Consider the following 21,160-nt stretch of genomic DNA (forward strand, 5'->3'; position numbering starts at 1 on the left):
TTCTGTCAGCTAAAATTACAAAATACAAGTGGCTTGTATAAACAAACCTGTGCTGCTGCTGCTTGTTTTGTTTAGTTTTTTTTTTTGCATTTGGAATCACACACCGATTAGGCTAAGATTGAATGTATTCTTTTGATACTGGCCATGTGCCGACGGTTGTTTGCTGTCAACGAACTCTTAACTTTTTTTTTAACTGTCCTGATAAGACCTAGAAGACCTTTAAACTCTGGACTAGTTCAGCGGTAGTGATAAAGCTGGCTGTCTCTTCCCAGAATGTGGGCCAGTGCAAGCAGAACGGCAGGCCTCTCTAGGAAGTAGGATTATCAGCCCAAATTCTTCATCATCTCCCCACTCTTGTGTATGATGATGACCCACTAAGCCCCATGTCTCTCCCTCCGTGTGCTCATATGTCTGATAATAAGTACCCATTAAACCTGTTTGCGTGCCTGTGTTGTGCACTGAAAATAACAGATCTACAAGCTAGGGATGGGACGTTAGGCGATGTTATCGTTTATCGTGATAAAAAAAACACTCACGATAATCGTATCGTGGAGATTGCATTTATCGTGATATCGTCCTCCGTCATGCACTGGGATCAATTCACCTTCTATTTGCCGAGCTGCTTATCCGGTACCACTTAAACCCTCTATAATTGGTAAAAGGTACTTATAATATACGTACTCAATACAGTCTTGTACTCAATACAGTCTTTTTTTTTTCATTCTCAAATGTCTTTGCCAAAAAATAGCCGATCTACAAGCTCACAACGCGTCACGTTGTGAGCTTGTAGATCTGCTATTTTTTGGCAAATGTTCCGCCCCAGGATAATGGATTTTGATAATCGTGATAATATCGTAAATCGCGGTTTCTTTTATCACAATAATCGTGATATGTCATTTTCATATCGTCCCATCCCTACTACAAGCCCACAGCGCGTCGCGGCGTGAGCATGTGGAGTGGCTATTTTTGGTGCGCGCTGTGCCGCGCGCAACAAAGTGTATCAACAGCTTTTGGTCCCATTTCTGTCCCTGCATGTGTCCATGCATGTGGTCTCGTGTACGACAACACACCAAGTCTCATTTCTCTCCCTGCATGTGCTCTCGTGTGGAACTCTGCATGCGACTTTTTTTTCTAACAACACTTTTCATGCCAGGCCAAAATGGCCCCAAAGTCCCTGTGCCAGGATTTTGTATGTTTTTCTTTACTATGCAATGAAAAAAAAAAGTTTTTTTTTGTAGTTTTTTTCCCCACAGAAACAGACACAGTTGGTGTGATTCAGTGGCAAAGATAATTTTGTCACAAATGGTTCCAGAGATAGAGCTGTTTGAATCAAAAAAAGTGTCCATCCACTAGAATGGACACACATTTTCTCAATCAGCTAAACGAGGGAGCCAACACACAAACAGAGAAAAGCATCTCTCTGATCTCAGGTCATTTTGACAAAAAAAAAAAGAAGAAAAAAAAAAAGAATATTCAATTTTTATTATATACGTCAAAATACGTCATTGGCACTGACGGCTTTTGGCCAATTTACGTCAATCTACCTCTGTGGCATGGTAAGAGTTAACTCACCGTAATCTTTTACTCACCTTGTTCTGCGCCATCTCTTTGTGCTTCTTCTTCTTCTCCCTGTCTCCCGTCTTCCCCTTTCTGTCTCGTCTTCCTCTACCCTCCCCAGATCCTTTCACCTCTGCTGCGGAAGCCATGGAGGAATACATTCCAAACTCAAACCCTTTCCTCACGCTACCCGTTGTCGATGCTCTCCACCTGTCCTCGGACGCCCTTAGCATATCCTCTAGGACGCCCAGCCACGAAGTGTTTGGTGGGATTGCGTGACCTCGTCTTCTCTTTCAGCCTTTGGCTTTGTGCCGTTTTTTTTTTATCCCCCTGCCTCGTTTCTGCCACGAGTCGCATGACAAAATGCATCCTTCATTGAGCTTCGTTCAACTCTGGGATGGTCTGTGGTGAAATATGGCATGGCGGGGGTTGGTGGTCAATGTAGGAAGTCGCTTTAGTTTAATTAGATACAGATTGGAGATTTATTTACGTTTTACGCACGTAAGTTAAGTAAAATGGGTGAAGTAATGGAGGCTGCAGTTGTACTGTGTTTTTGCCAGACCCATGAAATGGGTAGGCCTACATAAGCAAATGTCGGTCTGTCCGGGTTTTCTATATAAAGGGTATATATGATGATGACATGATGATGACATGCCTACAAAAGGCATGATGTCATAAATGATGATGACAGACAGGGGGTCTGGCACAACCAGGTTGACCTGGTCTAGTTACTTTACAAGTACTGCGTTTGGTGCTGTCTGGCTATCTTTTTCTGGCCGACCGTACAAAGGCAGGGCCTTTAGCCAATGAGGGAGCAGCATTCTCTGTGACGTCAGCACCAACGACCTGACCTAAATTACCCTCACTCTAGATGTGAGGTCACCGAGACGTCACCACCAACCAACATGCGTCGTCACATACCCAGCACCGTTCGCAGTACATGCGTGCTCTGCTGGCGCCCAAGTCGGCCATATATGGCCAAGTGCACATTGCACAAGGCGCAAGTTGGCACCTGGACAGAGTGCAGTGTAGTTTATGTTTGTATCCAGAACATTTTGTTGTCATTAAGGACCAGTTAGCTTCTTGTCACTATTCTCACATTCAGCCGAGTTCTGGCATGCTGCCCCAATTCCAAATATTTGTTTCATTGCGAGATAAGGCGCTGTTCCCACTGTTTATTTGCATAGCTCTTAGCATTCTTTGAGTCTATTCTACTGGCATTCTAGCTTTGTTTGTATTTGAAAGGTTGACATGGCTCTTTGTTGCATGAACATGCAACAAAATGGACACGTTGCATGGCCCTCGTTCCTTTATTTGTTTATTTTTTATCAGCGTTCTTGTTTTTCTCCAGATCATTACAATCCCTTTTTTGATTCAAGCTCTTCCCTGGCATCTGACCTCGATACTCCAGTGCAGATAAAGCACGTTATTTCAGGTACTGGAATTGGCAGAGAGTGTCGTGCTTTCTAGGCTTTTGACTGCATCAGTGTGTGTAATAGCAAAGTTTATGTGAATGGTGTGTCAGGACGGATTTCACACGTTGGACCATAAATCCCCCAGTCATTAACCACTCAAACCCTGGAAGCACTATTCTGGGCTGTGAACTTTCACAGAAAGTAGCAGATGTACAAGCTCACAGCACATCACATCTTTGCCACGGGTTGTGAGTCTGTAGATTGCCTTTTTTCTTTATTTGTAGAGTGGGGAAAAAAAGGGTGCATCAAGTACAGAGGCAACTCCTGTCAAGTTTCTCTAGTATAGAGGGTTTAAGTGGTTAAAAAAAATACCTGCCTGTAAGCATATGCGCGTGTAACAGTTTGGTTTTTGGCCGTTAGGTGCAGTTTGCCGTCAGCAGCTTGACTTGTGCTTGGTCTGGAAGATGTGATGATGAATGCCTGCTTCCTGGCCTTTTCTTCTGCAAGTCGCTACCTGTGTTTTTATCTTAACCAGCCTTTCCTCTAGTTGATCTACTATATGTTTCTGATCTTTCTCCTTTTCCACCCTTCTGTCTCTCTCTCTCTCTCTCTCTCTCTGGTGCTTTGCTTTCCTCCTGTTCTTCCTGTCTGCGTATCAGACTCCTTCTGTGGGCCGTCTCCTTATGCCACCACCCCTCTCTTCCAAACTGAGCCCACTGCTGTAGCTGGTCTATTCAGAGGTACGTACCGTTCCCACTAGGGGCCCAGTGGGAGTACTGCCTGATGGATCTTAGTTAATACCCTGATATTGCATGGTCAGTGTTTCAAACTGATGTCTGTCCCCTCTTTTAAAGTGGGTACTATGGAAATGGTATGTGTTGTGCTGGTATTAACCTGTTCTGATGTTCTGTGACCCCTCTGTGACAGATTAATCTGTGTATCTACCAGAAACCTTTCAGCTAGCATACCTGTATTATCCTGCAATCCGCTGTCATCTACACGTATAATGTTACAAGCAAGCCATTTATAAAAGGGGATCAGTCACGTGTGGACAAATAATTTCAACCTTTTTTTTGCCATTCTGGAAAGTGCTACAAGTATTGTGGTAGAGGTTGCCAAAGTGAAAGTGGAGCAAGAAAGTGTGTGTATGCATTAGGTGTCTAGCTGCATTAAACTTTCATGGCGAAATTGGAATCACCAGACGGTAACATGCTGCAGAGGAATAATGACACAAGGGACAACCAGTTGACCATGCACACAGCAGCCATTTTGCTCCTAAGTCATGCTTGTTGGTTTTGGTAATCGGGGTAAGTGTAATTTAAGAGCTAAATGGCTATTGTGTGAATATGGTCAATTTGATAGAAAAATATACTGGTGACTGTCGGTCAGTTGGTCTTAACCACTGTAATCCTGGCATCCCAGGATTTAAATCTTCAAGCTCAACGTATCATGGTGCAACATGTGAGCTTGTTTGGTTATTTTATACATATTTGAAGTGGGGTTTAAGTGGTAAAATAATGGACTCTAGGCTGGACAAGAACTGCAACTCTAAGTGGAAGTACAAGAAGTACCGTTCTGTGTACATTCTACACCTACGGTCATGAAAAAGACGCCTTCTAGGGGGGAGCACATACAATGGAAGTTGCCCCATAAGTCCCGCCCCATATAGACGGTTTCAGCTGTAGTGCTTTTCCAGGCTTTTGTCCTCTTGAGATGAGATAATGCTTGGGACAAGGTTACATGGACTTATTATGGGGTGCCACAGTTAATCAAACTAATCGATTCAATTGTTTATTAAACCTAATCGATAATTTAACAAAATTATCAAATAATAATCAATCGCTATTTTGGGCATCTCATTATGGGAGAAAAGAAACGCAAAAAACAAGTGGTGGTGATTTTTTTTTTTTTTTTTCGTATCATGTGTATCAAACATTTTTGGCACATGTGTATAAAACAATGCTTAAGTGGTTAATTTGTTAATATCCGATTAATCGAACGGTTCGATCGATGGAATAATCGCTAAGAAAATACTGGATAGTTTGGAGCCCTAACAGTCTCTCACCGCTCTGTCTCAGCAGGGTTCACAGCCTCCCCGACCCCCCAACAGACCCAGAACAGCAGAGGCCTTAACGTTGACTTTGACTCTGTGTTTGGTAACAATGGCAACGGCAACAACCTGGACTCCTCTGGTATGTACCTTCTCATTCGTCTACTACAAGCACAGTCGGTCCCAGATGTTCTTTTTAGCTCACCAGTTCAAATGTTGAATGCTTTAACCGGTGAAAAATAGCAGATATACAAGCTCACAGCGCGGCACCGAGTGCCGCGCTGTGAGCCGTGAAAAGTCGTGAAAATGTGTGCAAATCTTTGAATATATGTATTTTCAAAGCGAACGTTTGTAACTCAAATTTTGCTTCTGGGTGGTCCCTGGAACTAGATATTTTGAAATGGGGGTCCGTGGCCAAATAAATATCATTTTTGGGGGTCCTTCACATGAAAAGGTTTGAGTACCACTGACATAGTGGTCTCTCAAGAACAGACTAACTGAGCTCCAGTTAAGTGAAAAGGACCTTTTTTTTGACGATGGCTGGCCAGATTGCTGACACAGAAACAGGTTTTTTCCAAAAATCTTAGAAGGATTCAAAAGACACTTATAGAATCGGGTCAAAATTCTAATTTTCACGATTTTTCAAAAATAGCAGATCTACAAGCTCGCAGCGCGTGCTGTGAACTTGTATATCTGCTATTTTTTTTAATATTTAAAGCATAAAATATTGCGTCATAATGTGTTCAGGCCTAAATGGGTTAATAACACATTATGGTGGTGAATTAACAGTGGGAAGAGCACATTGTTAAGGATCCAAATTTGAATAACCACTAAATAGAGTTAAATGTCCTAGCTTTAAGACATAAGCGTCACGTTTCTTATTTGGGTCTGTGAGAAAAAGATGTCCAGTTACAATGGAGGTTTTGTGATGTGTTATTAACTACAGTATATATAAAGCTTTATGTGCACATAGGAGATACAGCACATGGTGTTTTTCACCCTGCTACTGTAGCATGTGCTGCTACAGTATATCTCACGTAATGCCTTTTTTTCCCCAAATTATGCCTATGTCGATTAGAACATGAGATATTTTGTTGAGGCTAAACCATCATTGCTAATATCGTGTTGCACAAAACATATAGAATAATCACCAGTGTGTTGGGTGGCATCTTAAACTTGCACGGCAAATCAAAATTATAACCGCATTTGCTGCTCAGCTGGTATTAATTTCGGACCCTGCACACAAACGTAGTCTTGCTGTCCACATGGGCAACTAACCATTCCTTTAGGAGAGCTAGTAGGTCTCATGCATTCTGCTGCCACCTAAAGGTTTGGGGGATAAATCACAATGATCATTGGGTCTTCGGTGGAAGACGAGTTGGACTTTAATCTTGGTTTGTGTGTAATTGCTGCTGTGTTTTCTACCATCAAATGTTTGATTAGAATGTTTGGAATGAAGCATTCCAATCCATAACGGTCATTCATGACTCAAACAGAATGTAACATTGAATGTGCTTGTGTGAAGTATTGTGGTGATTTGAGTATTTGGTCATGAAAATATACTTAATAGCTTAACTTTTGACTCAATCGAAGAGATGTACTGTAGTTGTTCACAGTTTGTTGTACAGTGTAGTCTTCTTCACAGAAGACGTATCTCTAAAGTCATGTCATCAACATGGATCGCTCCCATTTCCCATATTCCCTCCTGATTGTCTACGATTGCCTTCTAAAGTTTGTGTATGCGACTTGACGGTCGCTTATCTCTCGATTAGGGAGTGTTACTGGTTTTCAGGTTTTTGATTGAACAGCCCTAGCACACAAAGCTGATATCTAGCTACCTAGCCATTCAAATACACCTTAGTTTCTATCTTGTCACCATCATTTTGAAAAGATTTTCTTTCTCAGCCTTTAATCTAAGAGCACTGGTCTAACCCTTTACACACTGTTTACTGTTTACCTGAAACGTTGTTAGATTAGGATTTGGTGTGGACATTAACCAGTGTGAGTCATTAACCGTTGAGATGGTTTGCATTTGAATAGTTTTTTATTAATAACACACTTAAAACTCAAAATAAAGGCTATAGTAAAGTAAGAAACTATTAAAACTACTATCTTTTAGTAGAAAAAAACTATTATGTCATCGATTTAGTGTATTTTAAGTTACAGTAGGAAGTGCCTGTTGAAAATGGATTACTTGCCACCATCACATCTGTAGTTGTTGACTAGTAACTATTTCAGAGTACTTAAAACAATGTTGACTTATCATAATAGTTGTTGATTTGTACTTAGTTTAAACAAAAAAGTAGGCTACTAAAGACACCGTCTTAATTAATCCAACGGAAGAGCTCTACTTCACATTCATAATCATGTCTACACAGAGTGTTTTTTTTGGGCTGCCTTTTGCTTACTATCTTACAATTCTATATTTTTTTTCCTTCCTCCTCGTCCCGGTGTAAACACACTCTGGGGCCGTGGCTTTTGCATGGCATATGCATGACTGGGTGAGTTGATGTGACACACATTCCTCTTACACAGTCTTGGTATCATTGTTTTTTGTTTGTTTTCTCTCAGCCCCACTTGCTTTGCCTCACACTTACTGTCCTCTGTTGTTCTTGTTCTCGTTGTTGTCATGTTTGTGGTACGTACATGTTCTGTGTGTCGTGTGGTGTCTGTTCTGTCGTCCTCATGTGTTGTTGTGTCTTCACCCGGTCCGTGGCCCCCAACCTTCCCCTACGTCCTGCCCCCTTTTATTTAAGACCACGTTTTAGGCTGCATCCTAAAACCAACAGTGGCCAACTCACCCAGCCAGGGCTTGACCCTCCTCAGCTCCCAGTATCCCAGCAAGCTGGTGTCTGACGACCTGGACTCCTCGCTGGCCAACCTGGTTGGGAGTAAGTACACACTTATCCACTTAACCACATGCAGTGGTGGGAAAAGCATTCAAGCGTTTTACTTAAAGGAGCTATAGTCAACTTTTTCTTGAAAAACGGACGCTGAAATAAAAATAATGTTTCAAAAATATTTTATACAAAATATTAAGCTTCATATATGTGTTTCTTTTCAAACAAAAAGCATAAAATAATGGTAAAATAATCATTTTGGCCATTGTCAGACTGACTTTGTTTACAACCCTTATCAATCCATATAAAAGAATAGAAGAGGGATATAAACAAAGTCGGCCTGCCAATGGCCAAAATGATTATTTTATCATTATTTTACACTTTTTGTGGTCATTTTTGAATAGTAACACATATATGAAGCTTAATCTTTTTCATAACATATTTTCGAAACATTACTTTTATTTTAGCGTTGGTTTTTCAAGAAAACGTTGACTAGCTCCTTTAAGTAAAAGTATAAATACTGCAAAGCAGAAATACTCTGTTATGAGTAAAGGTACGGAATTCAAAATGTACTTGGGTAAAAGTAAGAACGTGTTGGCATCAAAGTGTACTTAAAGTACCAAAAGCAAAAATGTTTGAAAATAGCAGATCTACGGTACAAGACCACAACGCCTTGCATGGACCTACTGTAGTATAGACTCCTGTCAACAAACTATGCAGATGGTTTAGTTGTTTATTCCCTAGATCAGGGGTCTTCAACGTTTTCAGGCCAAGGACCCCTTAGTTGAGAGAGAGATGAAGCAGGGACCCCCACAACCTTTTCATAGATTCCTTATAGTTTCATTGTTTGACAGCACAATCATCAATTTGGATTCATGTAAATTTGTTTTCAGATATTTAACCACTTGAACTGTCAATACTTCATAAACTTGACCTTTCACTCTGTAATTAGTCATCCCTTTTTCCCCTCTACACCAAAGCTCTTTGCCAAAAATAGCCGATCTACAAGCTCACAACGCCTCGCAGCGCGAGGCGTTGAGAGCTTGTAGATCTGCTATTTTTGTTGAAGACCCCTGCCCTATACAGTACTTGGTCATATGATGAATGTCAAAAACACAGATCTACAGGTTCACAATGTGTCACATTGTGTGCTTGTGGATCTATAATTTTTTATGTCTATAATGACAGGTAAAAAATAGGGATAACAGTTTGAAAAGTGCTTAGTTGTTATCTGCATGCATTCTTAATGCAATGTAATTTGTGATGTGATTTATTTGTATACAGTACACAGTTTTGGTTTGTGAATTTATTTCCTTCCTTTCCCCATTAGATCTGGGAATTGGCAATGGTACGGCGAAAAAGTAAGTATTTTATTTTTGAAATCCCTACATTTTGGGTCCTGGTCCCTACTAGCACTGGCCCCTAATGTGGCCCTCAAAGAGTGAATGAACTTTGTGCACGTTTCCCACAGATGTAATTTTGCTGGCTTATGAGGTGGTACTGCTTGGAATCCATATATGAAGAGTCATTTTGAAACCGCCTTTTTGAAACTGCCTATTTATTATTTATGAGATTTCTTTGTATGTATGTATTTGTAAATACAACATTGATTAATAAAGTTATTAAAATATATATATATATATATATATATATATATATATACAGGTACTAGCACTGCATACTGTATGACTGATCTTATGGATTCCCCTTTTCCAGTGATATGCATTGGAGTCAGCCTGGCGAGAGGAAACTCACAGGTGGAACCAACTGGCAACCCAAGATGGCTCCCTCCACCACGTGGAACCCTACCTCCATGGTATGGATACTTTTTTTTCCCCACATGAAATTACCTTTGTTTTTGTCAAGGGACACTGTAAAATCCTCGGTGTCAGTTTAACCATTTGAACCATTTACACGCATGAGGCGTTGCGAGGTTGTAGATCGGCTATTTTTGCCAAAGATATTTAGTGTAGAGCGAAAACTGGATGGCGCTTATACAGCCCATGGGTATTCAGTCAACTAAAGCCACTTTCAGATATAAACACTGGAAAATGTGCGGGGAATAAGGTCGGGACATTGTCTGATGTTCACAACTCCACACATTAAGGTAAATACTCTGTTTGATAAGGTGAGGGGTGGGGCCTGGTTAGTAGACGCAAACATTTGCTACTCCCTTTTAAATATAACGGTGTGAGATGCGTGGAATCAAATGCTATAATTTTTTATCTTCCTTCCACAGAATGCTTGACATGTTGGTCTCCCATTGATGCACCCATACGAAACATCTTTCCTACCATAGTAGCCCTAATGTAGAAAAAGAGCTCGGAGCTGCGCTATAACCTACTTTTCATGTATTCTTTTGTTTCACTTAAAGGGGAATACCACCCATTTTCAATATTGAACTATGTCATTAATATACCTTATAGGAGTTGTGTGGAAATAAAAAAAAAAGTTCCCCCTCTTCTGTGTTGCCTAGAACTGGAGGATTGATTTGGGGGTTTGTATTGTAAAGTACAATGTGTGATGTCATCAAGTTGTAATTTACAATACAAACCCCAAAATCAATCCTCCAGTTCTAGGCAACACAGAAGAGGGGGAACTTTTTTTTAATTTCCACACAACTCCTCTAGGGTATATTAATGACATAGTTCAATATTGAAAATGGGTGGTCTTCCCCTTTAAGAGCCATTTCATGGACGTTGAATAAAAACATGAATAAAAAGTTAGCCGTTAACTACTGTATTTCTCTGCAAACTCCCCAGGAGGAGGTGAGGCTCCACTTGTCAACAATAGAAGCGCAAGCGTCATCAACACGTCCGCTCGCTGAATGCAATTTCACCGGGTGCATTCAGACATATTAGAGCAGTTTGAGTCAAATTGGACTTGACCCGGACATAAGTCAAGGTTCCTGCCCACATAAAATCTGTTGCATGTCCGATCCTACTGGTCCGGAATGTTGCGTTCATACATAACAGCCCCTCCGTTTGAACTCTGGAAAACGTCCATAATACAGTGCATGTCTGAAAGTGGCTTATGTTTAGGGTTCAAGTGGTTAAAGGTGTACAATGTCATAGTTACAAATGGATATGTGAACACTGAGGATTTGACCGGGTAGAGAAATTCTATTGGCCGGCCAAATAGTGGCCTGTACATTTCATATTGTACCTAGTAGGGCTGTCACGATATGACATTTTACATGACGATTGTCACTCAAATAATTGGCGATTAACGATTTAATTGTGTTTTTGTCGTTGATAATTACATTTCTGTTTGGCTTTTAGGCTTTGAAGTTGTACATGGTAGATATGACACATAACCTAAATATACAAAGAAATTACTGACATATTTGACAACTTACTACTTAAAAAATAACTTTGATAGTGGAAATAGCCGATCTACAAGCTCACAACGCGTCGCGATGCGACGCGTTGTGAGCTTGTAGATCTGCTATTTCCACTATTTCTGACATTTTTCAACATTCACGATTATGACGATTATGACAAAATAATTGCGATAATGTCAAATAATCACGATTAGACGATTATGTAATAATTGTGACAGCCCTAGTACCTAGCACAAAAAGATCAGTTGGAATAATCACTGAGAGAAATGCTTTGAAGAGTACAGCTGGATAGCCCAAATTTGTCACGCGTGTTGTGTCTAGTATCAACATAGCGATGTTTGTTTATCCCAAATGATTCTTAATACATTTGTGTCTGTTGCGTTGTGTAATTGTCCTCTGGGGCCACCCTTTCAGAGCGGCATGTATTTCCACCAATACGTAAGTTCATCACGACCGCATATTGTATATATGGTTGCAGCATTTCCTTGCTCTCTGACCAACGCTGGCATGCACTGGTTGATATTAACCGCTTCACGTACACCTGCTCCACGTTGTCGAGGCAAGTGAGCACGCCACTTCTATCAGCCGCACTGTTCTTTCCAGGCTGAAACGCTGAACTGTGGACCACATTAACACAGCAGCCATGCCATGAGATGGCCCAACAGCCCAACACACCTTGTGTCAGGACACTCTAACCACATGTGTGGAGATATTAACCCATTTAGGCCTAGAAATTATTGACTGCTTTAACCAGTGAAAAATAGCAGATATACAAGCTCACAGCGCGGCACCGAGTGCCGCGCTGCGAGCTTGTAGATCTGCTATTTTTGATAACGTCGTGAAAATGTGTGCAAATCTTTGAATATATGTATTTTCAAAGCGAACATTTGTAACTAAATTTTTACTTCATGGGTGGTCCCTGGAACTACATATTTTGAAATGGGGGTCCGTGGCCAAATAAATATCATTTTGGGGGTCCTTCACATGAAAAGGTTTGAGCACCACTGACATAGTAGTCTCTCGAGAACAGACTAACTGAGCTCCAGTTAAGTGAAAAGGACCTTTTCTTTGACGATGGCTGGCCAGATTGCTGACACAGAAACATAGGTCTTTTCCAAAAATCTTAGAAGGATTCAAAAGACACTTATAGAATCGGGTCAAAATTCTAATTTTCACGGTTTTTCAAAAATAGCAGATCTACAAGCTCGCAGCGCTGTGAGCTTGTATATCTGCTATTTTTCAATAGTTAAAGCATAAAATATTGCGTCATAATGTGTTCAGGCCTAAATGGGTTAAATACTTTTTGTTAAAAATATACAAAGCCCGATGTTATGCAGTCATATGACCATGTCGCATGGTGAAAATGGGCAACAGGCTCACGCGTCACTGATGCACAGCGTGAAGAGCTTATAGATCGGCTATTTCCGCTTTTTTCAACTTTACATTTCCCCTGTGATTACATACCCAAAATAGGGACACCAGGTTGAAAAGACGTGGGAAAGGTTATGAGCAATCAACTTCCACCTAAATATCAGGTTTCCATAATTCTAGATTTGTCTCCATAGTTTCCAAGGAAATCCCTTTTCCCCACAGCGAGCTTTCTCCGCTAAAGCCTGATTTATATTCGTGCCTGACACTGGTTCCCCTGACACATCACTGTACAGGTGACATCACCTATGTAAAAGTCCATATGGCTGTGTGGCAGGTTCAGATAGGGATCTCCATGTATGGGCATAATATTGTATGTTGTGATGTCATGGGATTGGGAACCACTCTTAACAGAATCCCTTTTATGCCCATATATGGAGATCCCTGATGTTATCAATATTAAGCCCATATCTAACAGGACTTCATATGGGAATGCCCATATATGGAGGAAGACAGCCCATAACTGTGTGGCTTGTTCAGACATGGATCTCCATGTATGGGCACAAAAGGGACGTAGTACTATATACAGTACATGGATCTCCATATATGGGTACCAGGGGTCTCCATATATGGGTAACTGGTCCGATATACATCACTGGCCAGATGGCCAAGAATTGGCTCGACCTCGCCCTAAAGGGTGAGGTCGCAGGTCACCCTGAGGCGTCTTACTAGTTGTGTGTGGGTGTCAGACTCCGAGATCTCCAAGCATCGTCTGCTTGTAGATCTTCTATTTTCGGTACGCGACAACGGCTTGCAACAGCGTATAAATTCTGCATTAGACCGCTGTACGAAGCACCCCTCAGTAATTTGATAATATGAGGTTTTAGTTTTTTCTTGTATCCTCTCTCGATGCTTTCAAAGTTGTCGAGTGTTCTTTGCTGGGAACCTCTTTAGTAAAGGCTGTGTAATATAACCCTGTGAAAGGTGAATAGGGCCCTCTGGGGCCCTAAAGTTTAATCATCTATTGTCAGCCTTTGACAACACAGTGGATGAGTATTTAACCACGCTGATTGACTGGGCAGAGACTTTTTTCTCCTTAACAGTGCGATAACTCATCATTAGTGGTGCAAGGTTCTAAAATATTGTCATTATGAAGGTTCTATTTAAGAGTTGCTGTATTGGGTCTTGTCATTGATCACAGTTGCACAGTTAGTCAGTGCAGATGAAAGGATATTGAACTCTGTCCACTCTCATCCCTCCCCTGTTTCCCATTAGATTAACAAGACTAACTGCCTAGTGAGGCCATAGGTTACCGGTACATTACTTATTGGACAGTAATACCAAAAGTTAACTCTTGAACTGCAAACCAGGCATGTTGTGAGATTGACAATTTAGCAGTATTAAAAGATGCACACGATATCATATTGTGTTCTACATAATATTGATTGTTATAGCTTTTAAGATGGGGAGGGGAATCAAACAACCGTAGGCAAGACATGTCCTCTTGGTTCTGATCATTATTTTTCATTCCATAGGCCAAACAACAATGTAGACTGAAGTGTTTCTGCCTTAAGGCTTATTTAGTGAAAACATTTAGTCCCAACACGCTTTTCATTAAAATGTAAGAAATAAACTGAAGAAAATGGCAAAAGGAAGAAACGCCACAAGTGGCTACGAATATGCATGAAAGAGGTGCTCTTTGGAAAGGGGCGTGAAAAATGTCAAATGACTCAAAATACTAAAGTATTCCAAGGGGACTCGCTTATCTTTGTACCCCTATTAACTCATTGAATGCCATTTCAAGATGGCCCCCAAGTACCAGACTGCCACTATCCTAGATTTCTAGTGCACGGATCAATTTTTAGTGCACGGATCGTGCACGCCCATGCACCATATATGCATCATATGTGTAGTACTTTTTAACAGCTTTCAAACAAAAAAATCCGCTTGGAAATCCGTTCAGGCATTCATGAGATAGAAGCCTTCAAAGTCAGACAAAACAAACACTGCCACCTTCCAAATTTCTAGTGCACGGATCAATTTTTAGTGCACGGATCGTGCACGCCCATGCCTAGATCATGCACCATATGTGTAGTACTTTTTAACAGCTTTCAAACAAAAAAATCCGCTTGGAAATCCGTTCAGGCATTCATGAGATACAAGCCTTCAAAGTCAGACAAAACAGCCATTTTTGACATTTTGAAAGATGTGTTTGTTACGGGGCTAAACATGCAATTGCGCAATTGCGATCATGCCTAATACATTTGAGGCATTTTTAGAATTTTTTTTTTTTTTTTTTTAATTTGAAAAAAAAAAAAAAAAAAAAAATTTTTTTTTTTTTTTTCAAAATGGCTTCCAACTCGGGAAACTCGGGCTGTGGCAGCCTGGGAGTACTGTAATAACTCGTGAAACTCGTGCCTTGGCAGTCAATGAGTTAAGAGGGCCTTTTTATCCCTAACAAAACGCAGCAGTGTGTATCCGTATGGCCTTAACCACTCAAACCCTGTATGCTAATTTGACCAGGGTCCCCTGGGTTTTTATACTTGGACCCCTCCTTTTTTCCCTCTACACCAATTCTCTTCGCGGAAAATGGTCATACACAAGTGTGTTTCCGACGTGTTGTGAGCTCTACTTTCACCAACTATGTGCATATTATCACATGCCCAGAATGGGGACGCCAGGGGTAAAGTGGTTAATCAGGGCGTGTGGAGATCTCTTTATACACCAGCATTGAAAGAAAGACACTGGGGACTATTTTAGTAGTTTGAGTTAAATAAATAAGAATTTGCTATATTGGAACACATTATTATGTTGGCCTATTTTGAACAAATGTTGCCTTTTATGTAATGTCCAGAATAGGGACGCCATGGTTAAAGTGGTTAATCAAGACAGGTAGAGATCTATTTGTGTGCCTTGTAAAAAAGCATAGAAGATACTGTGAACTATTTTTTAGTTTGTTGCTGCATTTGAAAACCTGCGCCTAACCTCACCAAATAAACTCAATCAATGGTTATCACCAAATAAAACTCCCATCAGTCAATCAGTTAAAACCTCATGTCTCACGAGACAGATAATTCACAACTTGTATCAGGTTATTTCCGTAAGCAAGCCCAATCCCTAATGCCATGCAGCCACATCATCCAGTTATTCATTATATCAGGTAAAGACGGCCTAGCCGCGTTTCGGCTAGGCCGTCATCGGTGTTACTGATTGTGAGGGTTAGGGTTACACTGATGGCGGCCTAGCCGAAACGCGTCTGTTTGCTTGCTCTGCTGCCTCTGAAGTTTTCATTAAAGAGACTTTTACTTAAGACTTTGTGAGTGCGGATTATAACTCTTTACCTAATTATACTCCGAATCTGCACCCGGAACCCCCTCAGACCGCTTTTTATATTGGAGTTGAGCTGACCTATCCCTGCATGGAGTTAAGTTATATTCATTATATCAGGAACACTGAGTTTGCTGTCCGTCTAAACCAGCCCCATCCCTGTAAAAAGGGACACATTCTGAAGAAGAGCCTCCTCTGAACGCATGAAACAAATGCAGTCTGTGATGAAAAGCTACAATTTGGCACCACCGTCACGTCTGACTTCACCCGTCTCCCTCGCCAACGACTGAATAGTTAATGAAACATGTACTTCCCCAGAGGGACGGGTTGTGAGACAAATCTGGGTTTGTTATCACTGCAGGGGCTGTTGGAGCAGCAAGCCGCTCTCTAGAAAGAAAGAAAGAAGGAGAGAAAGTCTTCGCTCTCATCTCTTCTCTCCACAAGGAGGGCCTGCACCTGTCGGCAACTCCTCCTCTGTCTAGGACTTCTGCACCCCTCACTCTAAATCTCACTCCCTTTCATTCTCCTGCATCTCTCTGTCTCTCTGGTGTCTCTTTAATTCTTTCAGCTAGGCTGCTCTTTGGTATAAACTATGAAACAATTTAGCCATGTTTACTGGCCCTTTCTGCAGCTGACTGCGGACTCGGAGTGTACCAAGGACCATGATCCATCACTGCACCCTTCCATTTTCAGAGATTTAGCCCACAGTAGTTGAGTACACGAGTGCCCTTCTGGAGCCTTCATCTGTGGAAGGAGTCCTGATTCTGTAGAAGTAATTTTTCTTTTTTTCCCCTTTGTGTGTGTGTGTGTCATCCCAGGCACCATCTGTCATGGCGTTCCCTGCAACTACACCAACGGGCATGATGGGATATTCAATGGTGAGTTGGCAGGGGGCATCTTTTCAGCATGTCATTTTTTCTCTTTGTAGTACAGATTCTCTGGAATAGACATAGTACATCTGATTATGATTGTACGTTGTTTTTTGCAGTGTGTGGGTACAGTATTCCTGTACTAGTTATTTAGGTCAGTGGTTCTCAACCTTTTCAGGCCGCGACCCTCAAAATGATCATATTTTAACTGGGGAGCCCCTCACCCTGACGAGCACTAAGAGTTGAGGCATTACATTTCGTACAATCTGGCTAGCCATCGTCAAGGAAAAGTTTGGTCACTCTTTTCACTTCTTGCAGCAATGCCGAAGTCTGTAATCGAGAGACTACATTTTGTATAACACGGTCTATTGTGAAAATAGCCAATCTACATGCTCACAACGCCTCGCGCTACGAGGCGTTGTGAGCATGCTGGTGTCAGCTTAATAGGAGCGCTTTTCCATCTACTCTGGGGGAAATGACTGCTTTACATCTCAGACAGACACTGGGGCACCATAACACTGCTTTAAAAAGGAAAAGCTGACTAACAAGGAACATCAGACTGGCTAAAAATGTTTCGAGGCCAGTGGGAGACAGGTGTGCCACCTGCAGAGTTTCAAAATGGATTTATTCTGCAGATGACATAACCAGGTGCACATTTTTAACCCTTTCAGTGCCCAGAATCACCACTAGAGGGCGCCCAATGGCCATAGAATCCACCATAGACATATGCTGTATATGCACAAGCCCTGCGCAGCCATGATGCGCCTGAACACTTTCCTTTGTGCATGAACAGGAACAGAATGAAGTTAGCTATTGGCTACCAAGCATTTTAGAAGCCCTATTTTCGGCGATTTAGCCGTGATTAAACCTTACACACCTCATGGATATTATGCATGGAACAGAGAAAATGAGCTCTAAAGATCCTGGATTGCATTGGAGTGGATGGCAAATATCGGCGGTGCGACGCTCTCGCGGGCCGTGTAAACAGATTTTTTTAATTAAAAAAATAAAATAAAAATCCCGAACTAGTTCGGGATTGGCACCCTGGACGTTAATACGGTCCAAACTATCCCGAACTAGTTCGGGATTGGCACTATAAGAGTTAAGTGTTTATGATGATAGAAGTCAGTGTTTCTCAAACTTTCAAATTTCAAGGTGTGTACTCTGTCAGAGTTTGAGACTTGTTGGGTCAATTTAGACCCCCCTAAAGGAACCCACAGAGTCCCTGGAATCCACTTTGAGAACCACTGATGTAACGAATGGCCAACTTTTTCTGTACAGTACTCTGTCTTTGGCTGACCCAAAGGCATTTACATAACGGCTCCTACAGGGGTATAATTGCCCCAACATCATATAGTTATTATATATGTGCTGTAAAGTTATTCCGTGTTACAACCCATATAAACATGTTTTCTGACACAGAGTACAGGGCTTTTCAATGCTATACGCAACTTCTAGAGCATTTCTCATTAAACCCTTAAAATAGAATCATAGGATTCTTGTTATGTCACACAAACCTATGTGCTTAATTTAGCTAGTTAATTGTAATTTTGGCTCTAGGGGAGAGCCAAAATTACCCCCCCCCCCCCCCCCAATTGATTCATATTAAACGTCAACACAGGTCCTCTCTAAGTTCTTTTAGATCTAACTTATTATCGATGTGTTTCTTCACCTCAGCCTCCTCATATGGGCTCTATGATGATGAGCCAACCCTCCATGATGTACAGCCAGCCTGCCATTAGGCCAGCCAACCCCTTTGGCTCCTCCCCTGGTGCCCAGGTAACCGCTGACTTTCTCTCCTCTCCTTCTAAGTCATATGGGTAAGAGTAGGGCTGCAACTAATCTGCCTCAGTGTTTCTCAAACTTTCACATTTCAAGGTCTCCCCTTAAAAGAGTAGTTCACCCCCAAAACATTTTTCCCCTATTGATTATTCACGCAATAGAGACTTGAGTTCAATAATATCTTTTGTTTTTTGTATTTTATGTTATGCTTTTGAAACTGCTTTTGAAACTGATATTATTGAAACTGATTGCTTTTGAAACTTATATTATCCTAGATAAAGTACTATGTTCTATCCGTCTGTCTTTCAATGTTATATGAGAGGGGGAGGAGTGGCACTCTATGTGGATAGCAACCTAAAATATAAGGTAATAGAAAATATGTCTACTGTTATTGATAATGTGTTAGAATGCATTACAATTGAGATAAGTAGAGAAAAACACAAAAATATAATTGTCAGCTGCATCTATAGAGCTCCTGGGACCGATGTTGACATGTTCACAAAAAATATGGAAAATCTGTTCTCCAAAGTTAGCAAGAAAAACCTTTTTATCTGTGGTGACTATAATTTAAATTTATTTAACCCATACAAACATAAATATATAGATACATTTATTGATGATATGTATAGTATCAATCTATACCCATTAATAACCAGACCAACTAGGATAACCCCACACTCAGCCACCCTAATTGATAATATATATACAAATGAATTTGGGAAAAACATAGAGAGGGGGGTATTAGTGACAGATATTTCAGATCATCTGCCAATATTCGCAATATTCAAGTGTGAATATGAAAACAAAAAGATAGCAGATATACCCAGATACAAACGAGTAATAACACAGGAGACCATTGCAGCTCTGAGACAGGATCTGTTGGCTCAGAACTGGAACAATATATATGAGGAAGAAGATACAAATATAGCATATAATACATTCATTCGCATATTTGGGAAACTATATGACAAGAACTGCCCTAATCAGAGGTGTAAAGAAAGGAGAACTGAAGCGAAAAAACCTTGGATTACACATAAATTAAAAAACGCAGTTAACAAAAAGAATACATTATATAAAGAATACCTAAGACATAGAACTATAGATAATGAGAATAAATATAAAAGATATAAAAAACAAATTAATTCACTTTATCAGAGCTAGTAAAAAGGATTATTATAATAACCTATTAATAAACCATAAAAATAACATAAAGGGATTATGGAGTATCTTGAATAAAATTATAAAAAAGGGATCAATGTCAACTAGCTACCCGCAAAGTTTCATTGACAACGATAACACAATAACGGATCTAAATGAAATAGCAAATGGTTTCAATGACTTCTTTGTTAATATAGGACCCAAACTTGCAAATGAAATCAAAACAGTAGAAACAGAGGAAGATGTGCCAGCTGATGAGTGGGGTTATTGTAACCCAAACTCCATGTTTTTGAGAGCTGTGGAGGAACAGGAAGTTATAGAGACTGTCAGTAAATGCAAAAATAAAACATCCACCGACTGCCATGACCTAAGCATGTCACTTATTAAAAGAATTATGGACACCATAGTAAAACCATTTACCTTCATATGCAACTTGTCATTCAGGAATGGTGTGTTCCCAAGTAAAATGAAAAAGGCAAAGGTCATTCCAGTCTACAAAGCAGGCAATAAACAACATTATACTAACTACAGACCAATTTCCCTCCTCTCACAGTTCTCAAAAGTATTGGAGAAACTATTTGTGAACAGGTTGGATCTCTTTGTAGAAAAAAATAATGTACTAACAGAGAACCAATACGGGTTTAGAGCCAACAGATCGCCCTCAATGGCACTGATTGAACTGACGGAAGAAATAATAAAAAACACAGATACAAAGTTGTACACAGTTGGAGTCTTTGTGGACTTAAAGAAAGCCTTTGACACAATTAATCACAACATCCTGATAAGGAAAATGGTAAAATATGGCTTCAGAGGGGTTGTGACAGATTGGCTTGAAAGCTACATTGAAGACAGAGAACAAATGGTACAACTTGGTAGCTGTAAATCTGGATGTTTGAAGGTTATGTGTGGAGTCCCCCAAGGATCAGTATTAGGCCCCAAACTATTCAATCTCTATATAAATGATTTGTGCTCAGTATCAAATGTACTGAAGTGTGTACTATTCGCTGATGACACCAACATGTTCTGTGCAGGGGAGGACATCCAGCAGCTTATGATGGTCTTAACAACAGAAATGAATAAATACAAACACTGGTTTGATAGAAATAAACTATCTTTAAACCTAAATAAAACAAAGTTTATGGTGTTTGGGAACCGCCAGATACCAGAAGACATACAGTTGATAGTAGACCATAACACAATAGAAAGAGTATACGAAAATAAATTCCTGGGAGTGATATTAGACCATAAGCTTTGCTGGAAACCCCACATAGATTATGTTAAGTCTAAAATGGCAAAGAGCATCTCTGTCATTAGGAAAGCAAGCCCTATACTCAATCCAAGCTCATTACACACCTTGTATTGTGCAATGATTCTACCCTACCTGCACTATTGCTCAGAGGTATGGGGTAACACCTACACAACAACAATAAAACCATTAGTTACACTACAAA

General features: G+C 40.6%; 1 protein-coding gene across 4 annotated transcripts in view; it reads left to right on the top strand.

Moving 5' to 3' along the window:
• picalma (phosphatidylinositol binding clathrin assembly protein a) overlaps positions 1-21,160 on the top strand; it is a 72,375-nt gene that overhangs the window by 46,331 nt on the left and 4,884 nt on the right. The window contains exons 14-20 of one of the 4 annotated variants that reach the window (XM_080749640.1): positions 3,632-3,712; positions 5,054-5,164; positions 7,812-7,913; positions 9,193-9,223; positions 9,579-9,678; positions 16,719-16,778; positions 18,447-18,548. In XM_080749640.1, the coding sequence (XP_080605766.1) occupies positions 3,632-3,712; positions 5,054-5,164; positions 7,812-7,913; positions 9,193-9,223; positions 9,579-9,678; positions 16,719-16,778; positions 18,447-18,548 (587 nt within the window). The other 3 variants (XM_080749641.1, XM_080749642.1, XM_080749643.1) reach the window with 3 other exon arrangements.

Source organism: Nannobrachium achirus (assembly GCF_963921795.1).
Source record: "Nannobrachium achirus genome assembly, chromosome: 19".
In the NCBI taxonomy this organism is placed as follows: domain Eukaryota; kingdom Metazoa; phylum Chordata; class Actinopteri; order Myctophiformes; family Myctophidae; genus Nannobrachium; species Nannobrachium achirus.